Here is a 19,104-nt window from a genome sequence, read left to right as displayed (position 1 = left end):
GGCAGCTTCGGCGAGCAGGAGGTGAGGCAGGGCGAGGCACCGGCAGGGGTGGCCGAGGGACGGCGGGGGCGGTAGATCCGGCCGGCGAGGTTGCATCCGGCGCGGGGGCTTAGGGCGGAACGCGACAAGGCCTTGGCGGCGAGCGGGGAAGCCTCGGTAGGAGGATGATGGATGGCGGCGCGGTTGGGGCTCCAGCAGGGAGGAGCGGCGCTGCAAATCGGGGCGGCGAGGAGGGGGCCCCGACGGCCAAGGCAGCCGGCGGCGGCGCGGCGACCAGTGGGAGGCTCTCGGGCAGGCAGGGCGTGCTCCTGCGGGAGGAGCTCGGGGAGAGGGAGAATCCCCTGTGGTCGCCCGGACATTGTCCACTAGAGTGGACATTGTCCGGTAGGTGGGATTTTTGGGCAAATCTAGGCCTTTGGATGGATATCCAATGGTCCAGATCTGACCTGAGATTGGATTTCGGGGAGAGAGGAGGTGGAGCTAGTAGGTGGGATTTTTCTAGGGGGGTGGCTGCAAAAATGACTAGGGGGAACCCTAGTGGAGTGAGAGAGGACTCTTCATGGGGTGGTGCTTATATAGGGTTGGGCTATGGTGGGTGGACCTCGTCCGTCCGATCGCGATCCGACGACCACGAACGGAGGATGTGGCTAGGTGGCACTAATGGGATGTGTAGATGGGCTAAGACGAGGGGGAAACGGGCACCAGGCGACGTATTTGAAAACACCGACAAACGTCCGACGGTAGCCCGAATACGGTGTCGCTACGGGCGACCGTTCGGGTACCAGACGGTCTCCGATTGCGACGAAACTTGACAGGCGGCCTACCTATATTAAAATAACACCGCACGTCAAATCTCAACCCAATCAGAGAAAGTTTTACGCACACTTTAAAAACAGGGTTTCGACGGTGCCGCGGGCGCGTGCGTGTGCGGTCGGACTCAGAACGGAAAACGACGAGAACCGGCAACTAACAACGGATGCAAGTTTTGAAAACGGGCGGCAACGAAGACGTCGATGCAATGCAGATGATGTGAATGATGTGATGATGATGCGACAAAGGAAAATACCCACACGACGAAAACGGAAAGAAAGGGGAATCTTCTGGAACGTCGGCATCGAGCTGTCACAGTGGGAGTGCTGGAAACCCAATTCTATCGGATATGTTTTCCCTACTTTGGAGCTTTTAGTATGGTTATGTGGTGGAGTCGATCTGGAGAATAAAGTTTCCTCGAGCCTCCCATCTTAGTGATGTGGGTTGGGGTGGCTTCGATGGCTCATTGGCATAGATTACCAACAATCTCTCTCATCGGTGAAGTTAGGGTTTGTCGATGTAGTGATAACCGTGGCTTCCCTTTGTCCTTTTGTCCTCCGGCCTCCAGTGGCGGAGCCAGGAAAATCGAATGGGGAGGGGCGAACGTTGCTAAACATCCTTGGGGAGGGCCAGTCCACTAAAATACACTATTTTAACAGCAAAAACATCATTGTTTAGACTACTATTAGGCATAAATCAGTGACATTATGGGGGGCAGGGCCCCTGCTGGTCCCCCTGTCTCCGCTACTGCCAGCCTCCTCTTTGTCACTTTGGTGTGGCATCTGCTGCAACGCGATGCATGCGGTCTTTTTGGATGTTGCGATGGGTTTTTGAAAACGGGGCGATGTTGGGATAGTGGATCGGTTGATCTTTCGATGGTGACGGCTTCGACGGTTTCTTCTCTAGGACAAAGGTACGTTAGGACCATGGCCAAGTCAGCTTCAGTTCACAACCAACAACAATTGTCTAGCTCCGACAACAGAGAGGAAGTAGCAGCAACACGTAATTGTTGGAAATATGCCCTAGAGGCAATAATAAATTGGTTATTGTTATATTTCCGTGTTCATGACAATCATTTATTATCCATGCTAGAATTGTATTGATTGGAAACTCAAATACATGTGTGGATACATAGACATCACACTGTCCCTAGTGAGCCTCTAGTTGACTAGCTCGTTGATCAAAGATGGTCAAGGTTTCCTAGCCATAGGCAAGTGTTGTCACTTGATAACGAGATCACATCATTAGGAAAATGATGTGATGGACAAGACCCAAACTATAAACGTAGCATATGATTGTGTCAGTTTATTGCTACTGTTTTTCTGCATGTCAATGTATCTGTTCCTATGACCATGAGATCATGCAACTCCCGAACACTTGAGGAATACCTTGTGTGTATCAAACGTCACAACGTTACTGGGTGATTATAAAGGTGCTCTACAGGTATCTCCAAAGGTGTATGTTGGGTTGGCATGGATCAAGACTGGTATTTGTCACTCCGTGTGACGGGGAGGTATCTCGGGGCCCACTCGGAATACAACATCACAACAAGACTTGCAAGCAATGTGACTAAGGAGTTAGTTACGAGATCTTGTATTACGGAACAAGTAAAGAGACTTGTCGGTAACGAGATTGAACTAGGTATGGAGATACCGGCGTTCGAATCTCGGGCAAGTAACATACCGAAGGACAAAGGGAACAACATACGGGATTAACTGAATCCTTGACATAGAGGTTCAACCGATAGAGATCTTCGTAGAATATGTGGGAGCCAATATGGACATCCAGGTTCCACTATTGGTTATTGACCGGAGAGTGTCTCAGGTCATGTCGGCATAGTTCTCGAACCCACGGGGTCTGCACACTTAAGGTTCGGTGATGTTTCGGTATAGTTGAGTTATATGTGTTGGTGACCGAAGTTTTGTTCGGAGTCCCGGATGAGATCTCGGATATCACAAGGAGTTCCGGAATGGTCCGGAAACGAAGATTGATATATAGGAAGTTGGTATTTGGATTACGGAAGGTTTTCGGGCATTACCGACAGTGTACCGGGAGTGACGAATGGGTTCCGGGGGCCCACTGGGTGGGCCCACCATACCCCAAGGGGTCCACGTGAGTTTATTGGATGCGCAATAAGGCTTAATGGGCTGGCAAGTCATCCAAGGAAAACCCATGAGGAAAAAAGGACGAAAGTCTAAAAGAGGTGGGCAATTTAGGAAGGAGTCCTAATCCAAGTGGGATTGGAGGAGGACTCCTCCCTCCTCCACTTCGGGCCGAGCCAAGGAGGCTCTCCTTAAGCCTCAAGGCTAGCCCCTCCCTCCTATTATATATACTAGAGGGTTTAGGGCTTTTTGAGACACAACTTTCCCACGTGCAACTCTAGCCTATACCACAGAGTTTCACCTCTAGATCGGATTTCTGCGGTGCTTAGGCGAAGCCCTGCAAGAATAAATCACCACCACCACCGGAGCGCCGTTACTCTACCGGGGAACTTATCTACATCCCCGTCTCTCTTGCTGGATCAAGAAGGCAGAGATCGTCATCGAGCTGTACGTGTGTGGAACGCGGAGGTGTCGTCCGTTCGACACTTGATCGGGACGGATCGTGGGACGGTTCGTGGGACGGATCGTGAAGACGTACCACTACATCAGCCGCGTTTATTAACGCTTTCGCTTAGCGATCTACAAGGGTATGTGGATCCAAACTCCCTCTCATAGATGATCATCACCATGATAGGTCTTCGTGTGCGTAGAATTTTTTTTTGTTTCCCATTCAACGTTCCCCAACAGTCGTCGATATGTTTGAGGTGAAGAAGATGATCATCCTTAGGGACCTCAATGTATTTCCCTTATTTTAAAGGGTGTTTGTACTTTTGATTTTCAAAAGTCCTAAGTGTCCAGAAACAAAAAAAAGACGGTGAACTTGCTCTTTTTTTTGAGAAATCACAGGTTTTTGTTTTTTTTTAGGGGAGAATTTACAGCTTTTTCCTTTTTTGAGGAATGGGGAATTCGCAACTATTTTTTTAGGCTATTCACTTTTTTTTTAGGCAATTCACAGCTCGCTCTTTTTCTTTTTTGAGGGAAAATTCACAGCTAAATAAGTCATAGCCAAGCCAATCGTTGGGTACGCCGGCCCAAATGTTGGAAGCCTGGAGGAGAAAAGGCGTCAACTTCATTTTCCCGTCAAAGAGAGGAGAGGCCCACCGTCCGACTCGCGATCTGGAGTCCAAATATCTAGACTGCCGTCCGCCTGTCCGATACTCGACCGCTCCAGACCGTCTCTGTTTCTCACCTCATGGCCAGGGCCAGATCCGCGGCGCTGGTGCTGCTCGCGCTGCTCCTGGTCTGCTCGGGGGCTGCGCCGGTAGCCGCCGCTGCGGCGGGCAAAGGCAAGGGCAAGGCTGCTGCCGGGTCTGGGAGGGCAGAGGCGGGGTGCCGGGATCTGGCCACGCGCGGCAAGTGCTTGGCGATCGGCGGCGGAGGGAGGTGCCGGTGGTGCCGCAGCGAGGCGCTGGACGACATGTGCTTCGGCGCAGCGGAGGCGTGGCGGCTCCCGAAGCAGGTCTTCTCCTGCGACCAGCCCGCCGGCGCCGCGCACGCCAGGAGATAGCGCCGACGCCGCTGCTCTGCTCTGCTCCCGATGCCGTCCCCGGGATGGGAGGGAACATTGTATTCTATACTCGCTTGATGTGGGATTCAACGGGCGTTTGGTCTCGTGTGTTTTACTGTCGTGTTACTCATGTATACGTACTACTACTTGATTTGATTTTATCGAAACGGGGCTGATCGCGGCCGAATTTATCTGCTTCTATTGTTCTCGGGATCGCCCGCCTTCAATCTTCACTCGTTTCGACCGAATGTTTTGTCATCCATTTTCTTGCGTTGCGGTTTCTTTTTGCATTCAGAACCGTCGCAAGGGACATTTTCAGCGAATGTAACGATAAACGACTTGAAGAGCATCAATAAAACAACAGTAAAAACATCTCCAAGATGATGTAAAAAATTGATGCCAAGAGAGAAGTTTTTTGGGAACACATTTTTTTTGCCATAACAGATGATGTAAATATTGAGTAAATAGGTAATTTTTTTATTAAATTAATCAATGAGATAATCACTATCAAAGATTGACTAGATTAATGACATACTGATTACGAAGCATACTAGCATTTACTACACATATAGTAGAGACATCTATGGATATGGTTAGTACTGTTAAGACTAAAATAGACATGAACGGGATAAACGAGTTATACCCTTCGATCGGACAGTTGCCCGTAGCAGCAGCAGTGGCGGCGACAGTTACCTCGTCCGCCTTCTTGTCGGCTTCGGCCTTCTCGAGGGCGATGCGGTCGGCATCGTTGGTGAAGACATGACGATGACGAAGGCGACGAACAGAGGGGAGCAGTCGCGTAGTCGCTCCCCAAAAATCTAATCGCCCCTCTCCCGTACAGGATCCGAAGAGCAGGGATGATTCTAGGGGGGGCAAGGGGGGGCTAGACCCCCCCTAACAAATTGATTTTTCTACTATTATGGTGGTTATTGTAACCAAAAAAAACATTTCATATGAACTTTGCTCCCTTCATAAACAAACTTGCCCCCCCCCCCCTCCTATGTTTGCATGTTGGCTTCGTCCCTGTCGAAGAGGCGGGGTTTCGAAGAACTGCTCTCCCTCGACCGTGTACGCGGTGAATGGGACGGAGACGCTGACGGTAGCAGCAACAAAAGGAAGAGCGCGTGGAGCAGATGTGATCCGTTCGTGACGGCTAGGGTTGGGAGGAGCATCGGTACATATTCTTCGTTCCTGATCGGAAAAAATAAGCGCGTAGGTATGAGGTCGGCTCGGCTCAATCACGCAACCCGCGGCGTGGTGTGACGAGCCGTGGCGTGGAGGGCGACGAAGGAGGAGTGCGGGAGGCCATCTTCTCTTCTCATGCTCGAATAGCATGTGGAAGAGAGATCCTTACAAACAGGTCCAACTCCTTCTCCACTAGCGCTCGCAAGGTGGGACTAAACTTTTCACCACCCCTTATCATTCGAACACCTACATGCATCCTTAGAGATTTTTTTAAATTTTCTTATGGAAGCCCATCTCATATTTCAACGGTAAATTGGGGCCTAAAAAGTTGAAATTGAGAACCATACAAAACATGACGATCCAATGGCAGAGAGGAGCTTGACGAGGACGGAGTTAGTGATGACGGAATCTGATAGCAGGGAAGTTCACATAGAGGAGCTCGATGAGGACCGCCGCAGTAACAACGGAATTAGGGACGACGGCGGGACGGGGCGGAAGACACCGAGGGGTGGGATGGGGCAACCGCGTTGTGAGCTCGGTGGGTTGAAGGCGACGTGGCAGATATCATTGAGGGACGGCAAGATTCACGGTGGCCGATGGGGCGGCGGCGACGGCGGCTGGGCCAGAGCCGAGAGGCCGGGTGAGGCAGCGTGGTGGCGGTGAAAGTTCACACCTGCGGATGGGTTCCTACCACATCAAAAGAATTTTGGGCAGCCGCTAGTGGTGCTGCAAATATACATCACTTTAAGCTAAAATTTGAGACAATAAACAAAAAGTGCATAACCAAACAAATGGACAACAGTGACATATCCATAGCATGTTACGCTATAACATGACCGTTGGATCAAGAAAGGACGGCCCAGATCAAATATAGCAGCAACATAGCACTGTAGATTGCCCACTATTTACAGGATACTCTAGATGCGTGACTATCCATGGGTTTCTATAGCCGGAACCGTTCATTCTCTTTTTTTTCGGGGGTAAGGAAGTTTTTATTGCAATTTGATAGAGTTACAGTCGAGATCCCACAAATCCTCAATACATGATGGAACCGAGCCCAATCATATGGCGGTGGCTCGCTCAGACCGGCTATAATTGGCCAACCGATCGGCAACTCTATTTTGAGTATGACTAATTTTCAGAGGAAAAAACTCCCTACTATCAAAAAGTTCCTTAATCTCTAGAACTAACTCACCATACGCCGAACGTATCAATGCATAATTAGACAAACTTGAAAGAGCTTCGGAAGAGTCCGACTGTAGAACCACTGGATGGTTGGAGTGTTGAATCGCCAACGCCATGCCTTGCATGATTGCATGTAGTTCCGCTTTCAATGGGTCATTACAGTGGAATATGAACCAATATACCGCAAATATAATCAACCCTTCGTTATCTCTGAGAACCATGCCCGCCGCCGCAGAGCCATCGTCCTCCCGGAAGGAGCCATCGACCGAGAGAGCCACCATGTGTGGGGACGGTGCAGGCGAGGGAACCGGAGGTTTCGTCTCCCTGTGAGGAGGCATATCAAGGGCCGAGATAGACATCTTCCCTTTCAAGATTTCCTCATGCGAGTACCTCCCAGCAAGCATGATGAATTTATAGTAGCTATCCAGAAACTCAACCGTGGCACAAACGGGTGGGGTGTCCTTCCCATGGATCCTATCATTGCGCAAATGCCAAATCCGCCATATTAACATGATCATCATATCACGAACTTCATCAGAGGACGTACTCAACAAGTTCATGAACCACTCCTTTCCGTTATCAATGAGAAGGTCATCACCTGTAAGAGGCCACCTCCGTCGCATATTTACCCAAAGAACTCGAGCTTGCAAACATGAAATCAACGCATGGAAGGTTCTCTCCTCTTCTACACCGCACAAAGGCATGTCGATCATGTAGAGAGGTGTCTGTACCACTTGCACTATTGTGTAGGTAGTGTCCCGGTCACCACCTTCCAAGCGGTGATCTTCATTTTCTGACGGACGGCCGACTTCCATACACAATTCCATAGTGTGCGATAGTCATCCTTAGTGCTTGATACACCCGCTGAGTTGTTCATGTTATGATCTTGTGTGACTAACCGATATGCACTTTTCACCGTGAACATGCCACCTTTTTCAGGGAACCAAGATAGAAAATCTCACCATTGTCTAGGTGATGTTCTGATTTTCACGATGTGATCCACATCCATCGCCCAAAAGGATCGTCGCATTCGGTCAATTCTCCATGCTTAATTGCCATCCAAGAAGTCAGACACATGGTTAAACCGACAGGTACCCTTCGGAGTGGTGGGCCGAAAGGAATAGGGTCGCGGGATCCAGGTGTCCCTCCATGTGCGAGTTGAAGTACCGTTGCCCACACGCCAGACAATACCCTTTTTCAACAGCTCCACGCCATGTAGAATACCCTTCCAAACTACGGAGCCATTACCAGGGAAGACCGTGTCAAGCAGATGACCTGAAGGAAAATACTTTGCCTTCAGTAAGCGTGCACACAAACTGTCTCACGAGTCTAACAGTTTCCAGGCCTGTCTCGCTAGCAAGGCCTGATTAAAGGCCCTCATATCCCTAAAACCCATGCCCCCATGGACTTAGGAAGCTGCAACTTGTCCCAACTCATCCAAGCCATTTTCTTCTTCCCATTATCAACACCCCACCAATACTGACGGATCATACGTGTTAGCTCATCATAGGTTGAGGCTCGGAGTTTAAACACACTCATGACATAAGTTGGGATGGCCTGAGCTACCGACTTGATAAGGATCTCCTTGTTTCCTCAAGAGGTATATTGCTCACTCCAATCAATAATTTTTTTTCTTAAACATTCCTCGAGTGTTTCAAAAATTCCTTTGTGCATTCTCCCCTCAGGAACCGGAAGACCCAAGTACTTGGGTTAAAAAAACCTATTGGGTTATCTCCAACACACTCTTCATGTCCTGAACCACACTAGGTAAGCAATGATCTGAAAATAGGATGGAGCACTTCGACGGGTTAATCAGCTGGCCAGACGCCGTCATGTAAGTGTTCAACGAACCTTTAACCAAGACTACTTGCTGATGTGACGCATGGAAAAATAGGAGTGAGTCGCGCGCAAATAGGAGATGAGATATTTCAGGAGCAGTTTTGCATATTTTCACCCCTTGGAGTCCTTCCTCCCGCATAGCCTTATTAATCAGAGATGAAAGAGCGTCGGCTACAAAGAGGAATATGAAGGGTGATAACGGATCACCTTGACGGATCCCTTGGATGGGGAGAAGGCCTCCAACAATTTTCCATTGAACTTCACTGAATATTTTACCGAGGTAATGCATGTCATCATGCGAGAAATCCAGTGCTGCGAGAAGCCCCATTTGTCCAATGCCTTCTCCAAAAAATCCCAATAAACTCGATCATAGGCCTTAGATAAGTCCAACTTGTAAGCACATAAAGTTGGTGAGTTATTCTTGAGTGACTGTATATGGTGAATACATTCGAACGCAATGATAGAGTTATCACATATGAGCCTTCCTGGAATGAAGTCACTCTGGTTTTCATATATAAGCTCTATGAGGAAGGATCGTAACCTATTCACCATACATTTGGAGACAACTTTGTACACCACATTACATAATCTAATTGGCCAAAAATCCTTGAACTCCTTCGGGTGAGGAACTTTTGGGATAAGCACTATCGCCGTGTTTTCACCCCATATGACATAATCCCCGTGACAAAGAAGTCTTGGACGCAGCAACAATTTCATCCTTGAGCACCGCCCAATTCCATTGATAAAACCGGTCAGGAAAGCCATCACATTATTTCATAGCTCGGAACAGAATGACGTCTTCTCTACTCAGTAACACCCTCAAGTTTTAGCAAGAGGGGGTTGTGGTCTGAGCACGACATGGCGAGGTGAAAAACACGTGCCACTGGAAAGACATCCAACCAAGCTTCATCCGCAGACGCCCGGTCCAAGCGGACCTGGACATTGCGAGTGTTTTCCCGTCCGTTATTGTATGTGTATGGCAGACCACAAAAACCGAGCTCCTCCAGCTCACACGTCAAGAGGTTGTCTATGAAGGCCGACATTTGAATTTTAGCCCACATCATCCTCATGAGGTGCTCATGCTGCCACGGTGCTTCATTGTAATCGCCACAAACAAACCATGGCTCCTGTGAGACAGCCGAGAGACGACATAAGTGATCCCACATACGCTGCCTATTTTCCTCTCACGGCTCACCATAGACGAAGGTACTTTCCCGCGGAATATCAGATCCTTCCTCCACAATCCTCACATCAATGAATTGGATGCAAGCTTAGAATACTGTTACAGTCAAGGACTCGTCCCAGAATAGTGCCAGACCACCGCTTCTACCATCACTACTCACACCATGGAAACCTTTCAGACCAAGTCTCCATATCAAACTTTTCCACTTTCATGGCCTCTTGTCTAGTCTCACAAAGAAAGATTAGTTTGGGGTTATTGGCTTTAGAGAGGGCCAGAACTGTCCGGCGGTCCCCTCCCCCCCCCCCCCGCGCGCAGTTCCATGATAGTATAATCATTGTGTCCAACGGTCCTCCTCGGGGGAGGCCGTCGATATCTCATTCTTGTCAGAATCCTTCGAGAGCTTAAGATGCTTACTGCTTGAGATGTCGCTCGTGGGAGATTTATCCTTCCCTATATCCATGCCACTACCATCGATGATAGCAAGTAGAGGTGTCGGTGTACCAGCATCCATGTTTAACCTCTTCCTCACATCCCTATCAACATCCATCTCGACACGAAGGTTCTTCACCGAACTCGATGTCGTGTCCATGATGTCGGGGTCAATCTTAACGGGGCGTTTGGGCTTTTAGCCCTCCCCGGGGGGCGAGGCCCAGCTGCCTTGACAGGAACAGTTTCTGAACATGAGCGATTAGGAGCATCACCATACAACCAATCCCGAATTTCAGTTTCTTCTCATCATGTATTCCCAGTCCACACTCCTTTTCCTATGACCTACTAGCCCACACACCTTGCATAACCTGGCCAACTTCTCATAGCGAACAAGGTAAACTTGTCGTTCTTTCGCGCGTACAATACTGACAAATTCCGTAAGGGGCTGTTGGATATCATGATTCACCCTCACCATGACATAATCACCTTGGATGTTGCCATTCAGACGCATCTCCAAGATCTCCCCAGCACCCTTCAAGAGTTTTTACACGATATTCACCTTGCAATATGGGTCTGGTAGCTTGTGAATCTAAAGCCAAATTGGCATATGAACGAACACAACGTCCTCAGCTTTACTGAAACCATCATACGGGCAGATTAGCACAACCCAGTTACGGAACAGCCATGGACCTTACGTAATGATGCGTTCCCAATCCCCAGGCACGAGGCCTTGACGACGAATCTATTAGGACCAACAGACCAAAACCTCACGCCCTGCGTCGTGTTCCATGCCGCCCGCATATCCTTGTAGAAGGCAGATTGACCGAAGTTCTTCTCGGCATGAACCCTGGCTAGGGCAAGGCACCGGACACTTTCTTGAATCTCAAGGTCTTCCTCATCAATCTCTACATCCTCAAAATCTCCATCATTGAGATCGAACTGGTCGAAGAAGTTTTCCACGTCGGGTTTTGCGGCCGCCGCGGCACCACCGCTTGTTGCGGAGTGGGCATCCAAGGGGGACGCCATCCGTACACGGTCTCGGGAGTCCGCCAGGGACGGCGAAGGCACAGACCAAGGACGATCGAAGTAGGACAGAACTCGAAGGCGATCGGATCGCCTCGCAGGAGACAAACCCTAGCCGCGGGAGGGGGGGAACGTGTCTTGTTACTCGTGTCGTTCATTCTCGACAAGGTCGCATGAAGAGGGGGCATTGTGACTGCTACTGTTCATTGATGACATGTCTATTGCATGTTACCGGATCTCAATCCCAAATCTTTATACATCATTTGCTGAAGCTGTTTTTTTTTTTTTGGTTCCTAAACGGCAGTTTTTTTGGGCATTGTCATTGTTTTACTCCATCTGTTCAGTTGGAGATGCTCTGGCGCAACGCAATGCAGGGAACATTTTTCGTTTAAAAGGCAGTTCAGATTAACAAGCCTTTAATAGCTTTGCTTGATGATGACCGGTGCGTGGATTCAAAGCAAGAGCAAGCGAATGGAGAGGATCTGCATGGAGGCGTTTTCTCCTTTCCAAAGAACTCAATCCAAGCCGGAGCCCGAGTCGCAGGCTGCCAACATTGTGCCGTCGCGGTCGCGTGCAAGAAGTGTCCTCCCATCGTGGTGGTGTCCAAAGCTGAGCAAGCTTGCATTTGCAGAAACAGATTGAATGTTTTAAAATTGCTACTAGGCGACGCTCCACGGTGGTTGCCGCATTGTTCTCAGCCAATGGCACAGCTGTACTGATTGACCACGCTAAACCGAACGATTATGGAAGATTCTTCAACAGACGTGCCACGCTGCTTTGCAATCAATGGACGCGGCAGCAGAGATTAGACTGGCAAAGAATCCACCTCACCCCGAAGCAGTATATAAACAACAAACTTGATGCAGTATAGAGTTGCATGTGCTTAGCTTTCATTAACCATTGCAACTGAAGAAATTATTGGTGTGCGTGGTCTGGTCTGGAGACCCAGCCAGTAAAAATTACATGCAGGTAAACAGCAGTAGAGTAGTACAGTATGTCCCAAGGGGCCAAAATAGGATTAATCAATAATACTTTTATATCCTAGTGCCTTTGGCGGCAGCTGGAAACAACCTGATGGCACTGGTTTCTTGCTTGCTTCACTTGCCAGGTCTAAATTCAGCTTATAGGCGCCGAAATGAGCACACAACAGCTCCGCATGTCTACATACTCCACAACTTTGATCCGCTGGAGAAAGCGTACTATTTACATCTCTTTAGAGTGGTACAACATACATTCCCCGGGCACGTTGGTATCAGAGGACTCTCAGCTGCGCTAGGAAGGCGGCACATAGATCAAGAAAGAGGAGATGCGGCCCGCTGGCCCTTTGCAAATCCAGAAGGTATTTCTCGTCCTTTGTTTTGTAAAGCTGCAATGTCAGAAACAGAGACAACTAAGGAGGATGCAACACAGATAAAAGAGAACATGTTGTTTCAAATGCATAAGCGGAAAAAGGAAAGAGAAAAATGTGATTCCAATCGTATAGGCCTGTGGAGGCATGTCGGGATCATCATCAAACGCACAACTGAAGTAAGATGCGACGCGAATAATGAGAGTTTGAGTTTGGGTTTCCGTATGATACTCATTGCAGTAAGCATCAAGTGGAGGCATGCAAGCATTAGGTGTATGGAAACAGGGGTGCGTGTATACAATGGAAATATAATTCCAATTGTGATAGATTCATGAACCTATTGCGCCGATTTCAAAGTAAAAGAGATGCAGGGATATGTGAAGAGTTATCATCTTGTGTGTATAACTTCCTAGTTAAAAACTTAAAATATCATGTAGAGACAAGCATTGAAATGCAAGGGGCTGCTAGCATTCTTAGTGACTAAAAGGTCAAGATCTGGTACACTGTTTAAGCATAAGGAGAAAGACACGCATAAGTACTCATGCATCACATCGCTGTATTTGCATCAGGACTTTTCATTGGATGTATACAGATGGATTTGCAATTTACCTGAAGTTCGAACTTAATTAGATTTAACTTGTCACCCACGTCATCGGTTTCAATAGGCTCTGCAATAAAGTTATAATTGGTATGATTCATATTGTCCTGACCAGGAAAGCCAGGACTCCATCTACATTTCATGTTATAGTGTCCAATTTTTTTCCAGTATACATTCAGTTCTTGCAGAGCCTTGAGCACTTCAGTCATAACTTCTCTTGGATGTGCTCGAGACTGTCAAAATGAATACGAAAATGTTAATTGAAATATAAGAAGAAATAGCTTAACAAAAGCACCAGAACCAAACTAAACATAGATTACCTGAAGCCCAAGAGACCATTTCCTATCGGCTGGAAAATGTGGCCTCAAGCCAACTGGAGATTCCATATATGGTTGTTGCCGATTTCCATGTGCTGGACTTTGTGTTTCACTTGGAGTAATGGGTGAGAATGAAGATTCCTTGATGCCAAAGTTAATAGAAATCAATAATCTAACAACACATGCAGCAGTCAGAATATTAAAATAGAATCAGGGGAGGCAAAGAGGTGAACACAGTAACTCACCATAGCTTCTTGATATTCAGCTCCGAGATAGCCAGTTGTTGTGCGATTCTTATTATCCAAAAATAAATAATATGCAACTGTTGCCTGCAGTGTGCAGATAAATTAGTCACAATCGTTAATGTAACAGGCATATGCAGACAACAGAACGTAAAAAGAGTTACCTCATTTTGCAATCTATTATGAATTGATTCAACCAACAGGTTTTTGTCAAATCCCAGACTGATGACTTTACCAAGAGATTCTTCATCAATCTACAAAATCATGAGAGAAACCAACACATTATTCGAGGGCTTAAATGAAGCAATACGCGAATAAAAAAATCTGCCAGCTCCCATCTGGACAGTCACACAGAGAACTGCAAGATGGACTCCAATACATATAAAAATTTAAGAAACCAGTGAGCACTCCCATGCATGAGCAATGGTACAACTACGAAAGGATTTTACGTAGTCTTACGCGATTAGCCTGATGGCAACTTAGAATTGGAGATGGGGGTAGGAGGGGCCCACCCCCGTGAAATTCAGAGGGGGGGGGGGAGTAGTTAATTAGGAATTTTACGTAAAAGTTCGTAAATAAAATGGCACAAGGCAGAAGGGTAATGTACAGACCCCAGAATAAAACTTTATAACACACCATTATAAATCATAAAGAAAAATGATGGACACATTTTTCACCACATATAAAATTAACCAAGTTAATGCCCAAAAAGGAGATATCAACAATATAAGAATATCCTTACGGACTAAAATACTAGCGGAATATTTGGCATAACTAACAAACAGAGAAACACTATTACTCTATATCATAGTTCAACTGAGTTCCATATAGGAAGCGGTGCAAAGTGCTAATTATACCTTTTTAACTTGTTGTGCGGTATCTGGTGGAGGCACTGCTAAGTATCGTGGAAGTTGAGCTTCAAACCATGGATGCTCGCGTATTTCCTGAATGGTTATCCTTTTCATAGGATCAACAACTAGCATCCTCGGAATCAAATCCCTTGCTGGGCCTGATAAATGGCTCGGAAGTGTATATATTCCACCCTGAAATGAAAAATGGAATATATTATTAATATCACTAGAATCAGGCACCGATGCACCATTCAAATACAAACTACACAGGTATTTGCTAACCTTTATTTTCTTAAAAAGGTTGGGTATGTTCTCGTCATCAAATGGAAGAGTACCACATAGAAGAGCATAAAGAATAACACCACAGCTCCATACATCAACTTCAGGCCCAGCGTACAGTTTTCCAGATATAACCTAGATAACAGAAAGTATATTATACAGTGACACCAAAGAGACTAGAAACAAAGATAAATGATGCCATGTCCTTTGTGTCTGAAAATAGTTCAAGGATGTATACCTCGGGAGCTGCATAATTTGGGCTACCACAACTTGTCTTAAGAAAGTGGCCATCACGCATAACATTACTTAAGCCAAAATCCGCAATCTTAACATCACAATTATTATCCAGAAGAAGGTTCTCTGGCTTTAGATCGCGGTGCACCACCATGTTTCTGTGGCAATATTGAACACCAGATATGATCTGTACAAAGACAGAAAACAAAGTAACCAGTCACATTCAAGGGTCTGAGTGGAATGATAAACATCATTATTGTGTCTGCACTCTGCGAATTCCTAGCAAACTATATTTCACGTGCCATTGTTGATACATCATCAAAATAAGTCACAAACAAGAACAAAAAAAAAAAGATTAATCCAAACTTTAGAGTCTAGAAACTAGGACGCTGAGTACAATCTTCAGAATAAAGGGTTCAAGAATAAAAGAGAGCTTACCTGTTGAAAGAAACGGCGGGCCTCTTGCTCTTGTAGCCTACCTTTCTCAACAATGTAATCAAACAATTCACCAGACTTAACATACTCCATAACCACATAAATATCAGCTGGTGCCTCTATCACTTCATAAAGGCGGATGATATGCGGGTGCATGAATAATCTTAATATCTTGATCTCTCTTTTCACTGCAAGAAAAGAATGGAACAAAATTATCTGGAGGCTTCATTTTAGATCAAACAACTATATAAGACACAAACAAGAACAGAAGGTAACAGATAATCGGTGGAGTGGAAGAAAAAGTTGTTCAAGGTTGCAAATTAACCATTTACCCCTTCCAATAGTAAAAGAGAAATACCACGCAAATATGTCCTTCCACATGATGAATAATGATAGCTATATAATAGCACACTTGAGCAGTGAATATTTTCTTAAACAGTTTCTATACGAAATTGATAATCAAGAGCGGTGCTACATTCACATGGCTGGTGTGCTTGCTCATGTCAATCATAGTTCCCTACATCAATGTAAAGATAGAAAAACAACAGTACTCCATTTATGAGAATGGTAATTACTACAACAGCTGGATCACAGGGAATATATGTTATTAATAGAAGAATAGTAGCATGCCAAATTTCCATTTATGAGTGGTAATTAATACAACAGGAGCAAAACTAGAACATCACAGAAAGAAACTAATTGTGTGTTATGTTGGTGTACAGAATAGGAAGCCCTATACCAACTGAATGAGCTCAGCAGAGCAAGTGAAATTACCAACCTTTCTCTTCCATATCCATGTTTTTTATTTTCCGGCGGTTAAGGATCTTGATGGCCACCTTGTGGCCAGTTTTGATATGCTCAGCAATCTTGACCTTCCCGAAGGAACCAATCCCCAGGGTCTTCCCAATACGGTAATTCTTCAAAGGGTTGCCATCTTTGCCGCCTGCCTCCATCTTCCACCTTAAATCGCAATCACACCAAACTACACTTCAGGAAACGAAGACTGGGATATCACAGTACAAAATTAACGGCGGGCGGCATGAATAAAGCGCGCTGGCTGTTCCATTTAAGTAGGACAGATCCAGCTGGTCCGTGAGTTGAATTGCAACTCCGCGCCTCCGACCGCTGGGGATGAAACGCGGGCAGAAATGCTTCTAATTCCGAAAGGAGAAGGGCCATTTCCCCCCAGAACAGAGCTCCGGCTCTTCCCACCCAATTCAACCTGAGACCCGCAGCAACGCCGAGAAACCAGCACGGCATGCTAAGCTCGGGAGCTCACGGATCTGCGGATTAGGTGGCGAGCGAATCCCGCTCGCTCCCGGAGCGATGAAAGAAAAACTCACGGTCCACCCAAAAACCCAAGCGCCTCGCGGAATTCTCGGACGGGGAGGGGCTCGGGAGGCGGGGGAAGGGAAGAGGTGGCGAGGTGGGATCCCCTACCTGGCTCCCCGGGGAGAGGCGCGGCGGCGGCGGCGGCGGCGAGGAGATGCGGAGGGCGGACGGAGGGAGAGAGGGAGAGGGGGGCGGAGAGACTGGGGAGCGATGCGTCGCTCACGGGACCGGGGGAAAGGGGGAGGAGAGATTCGATTCCCGCAACACCGGGGGGGGCCCACGGCGACGGCGACTGCGGGTGGGCCCGCGCGCGCGCGCCCGTGGCGCGCGCCGGTTCGTGCGACTCGCTGGTGCGGTGGGGAGGCCAATCGGACAACGGGCAGAGGCGCGTGGGTCGGGGAGGATTCCATCGCGATCTGTCGTTTTCCGCCGGGGTGGACGCGACGCGACGGGACGGTTCTTTGTTCCCGGTGCGCTGGTGCTTGGTGAGCGGTGCGGGTTCAACAGTGTTGGTACTACGTTTGAGTCGTCGTGAATACAAAAATTGGTTTAATGGGTTGATTCAAATGGATGTGTTTCGTTTTTCATCGTTTGTGATCTATTGCAGGTCTAATTTAAGCGGCATTTGCATCGTCGTGGACACGAAGCAAACACGTGCGTTGTGTGGCCTTCTTTTTCCCTAGCATGGGAGTCATGTACGTCGGTATCCCCTTCCTCCTTCGCCCTCAAATCACCAGACCGGCCCCGCGCACCCCCCGCCTCCGACCCCCGTTGCTGCTTTCGCCATCGCCGTCAGCCATCCATCCCACGGACTCACCTTCCAGCAGCCTCGTCTCCCGCGGTCGTCGCCCAGCTCCGCCACTTTCTCTCGGCGGGCTGCTCCTCTTGAGCAGGAGTCTTCCATAACGCTCGCAAGGTGTTCCACGCTTTGTCCAAGGTATAAATGGACTCCGATGACGAGTATTTTTCCAACGTTGAGGAAATCATAAACTAGTAGCTGCTCGCTCGACTTAGGAGTAGCGATTAACCGTTGAATCGGCCTATTAACCAGATTAGTCGGTCGATCATTAATCGATGTAATTTTAAACTCAATAGAAGCAAATTTTGCATGGAGAAAAAAAATCTAGGATGCAAATATGAAGCAAAGGGCGACATTTTTTTTAACAATAGATGGCACACGATGAAAGGTGATGGCGGGCTCGCATGGCATCTAAACGGGTCGGTTGCCGGTGGTGCGGGTCTCGAAGGAGGAGGACAAGTAGGAGTGCACAAAAGGAGAAGAGAACCAGACGGCATACATGGCAATAGGGGAAGCGACAGCGTGTCGTGGAGGACCTGGTCAACCGCCATCTAGGTCGGGAGGGATGAGAGGAGCGGGTGGAGTGCTAAACCCTAGCTCTTTGTGAGTAAGAGAGGCTAGAAAGGGTTACAAGCCAAATAATCAGGCTTTGTTTATCCCATGAGTTAGCGGGCCAACAATGTTTAATCGGCCTGACAAATGATTAATTGATCTAACGGGCCATTTAATCGGTCTGACAAACCATTTAATCGGTCTGGCAAGTTAACACGATGAATAGGTGTTATTCGATTCGGCCACCCGATGAGTAGAGATTAACTCGCCAATTAACTGACAAACCAGATGAATTCTTGAACAATTTTTTTTCTATAACGTTCTTTTGGACTCAAATAATTCTTCATCTGATGATGAGGAGATGGTGGCGGCTACATTGGTCGTCCATGACCATGTAAGTATGGAGCGGTCACAGTTTAAGGGCTCCATACCGGGGCACACGTCGGCACCGAATCGCAACCGGGAGAGTGTTCATTTCCTACTCTGGAAAGACTACTTCGAGACCCCAAATCCGCTCTTCAAACATCACTTGTTCCGCCGTCGTTTTCGGATTGCTAGACATGTTTTCAATCGTATTCGAGAGGAGGTGGTTGAGTACGATAACTATTTCGAGTGCAAGACGGATGCCCTTGGAAAGATTGGCTTCTCCTCTTATCAGAAATGCAGTGTTGTCATTCAGGTACTTGCATATGGAGTCGCCGACGATCTCATTGATGAGTATGTTCGGATGAGTGAGTCGACCTGCCTTAAGTCCATGTATAGATTCTGTAGGGCTGTCATAGCTGTGTTTGGGTCGGAGTACTTCAGAGAGCCAACTATTGCCGATACAACATGGTTGTTGTCGATGAATGCGG

The 19,104-nt window shown here is 47.5% G+C and overlaps 2 protein-coding genes across 3 annotated transcripts; one reads left to right on the top strand and one right to left on the bottom strand.

Annotated features, from left to right (window-relative positions):
* Positions 1 to 4,027: 4,027 nt before the first annotated feature.
* LOC123440198 lies at positions 4,028 to 4,618 on the top strand. The gene has a single exon (XM_045116769.1). The coding sequence runs from the start codon at positions 4,105 to 4,107 to the stop codon at positions 4,417 to 4,419; it is 315 nt and encodes a 104-aa protein (XP_044972704.1). The 5' UTR covers positions 4,028 to 4,104; the 3' UTR covers positions 4,420 to 4,618.
* Positions 4,619 to 12,124: 7,506 nt separating this feature from the next.
* LOC123444336 (serine/threonine protein kinase OSK1-like) lies at positions 12,125 to 17,117 on the bottom strand. Of its 2 annotated transcripts, XM_045121023.1 has the most exons (11): positions 17,008 to 17,117; positions 16,346 to 16,527; positions 15,571 to 15,755; positions 15,137 to 15,319; positions 14,902 to 15,033; positions 14,626 to 14,811; positions 13,933 to 14,022; positions 13,772 to 13,855; positions 13,530 to 13,667; positions 13,221 to 13,442; positions 12,125 to 12,629 (listed from the first exon to the last, which is right to left on the bottom strand). In XM_045121023.1, the coding sequence occupies exons 2-11, from the start codon at positions 16,518 to 16,520 to the stop codon at positions 12,516 to 12,518; spliced, it is 1,509 nt and encodes a 502-aa protein (XP_044976958.1). In that variant the 5' UTR covers positions 16,521 to 16,527; positions 17,008 to 17,117; the 3' UTR covers positions 12,125 to 12,515. The 2 variants fall into 2 exon arrangements, with proteins under 2 accessions (XP_044976958.1, XP_044976957.1); XM_045121022.1 differs by lacking the exons at positions 12,125 to 12,629; positions 13,221 to 13,442 and having other exon boundaries at positions 13,606 to 13,698; positions 17,008 to 17,088.
* Between the last annotated feature and the right edge of the window lie 1,987 nt (positions 17,118 to 19,104).

This window comes from Hordeum vulgare, chromosome 3H (assembly GCF_904849725.1).
Source record: "Hordeum vulgare subsp. vulgare chromosome 3H, MorexV3_pseudomolecules_assembly, whole genome shotgun sequence".
NCBI lineage: Eukaryota > Viridiplantae > Streptophyta > Magnoliopsida > Poales > Poaceae > Hordeum > Hordeum vulgare.
This window is presented reverse-complemented; position numbering and strand designations above follow the sequence as displayed.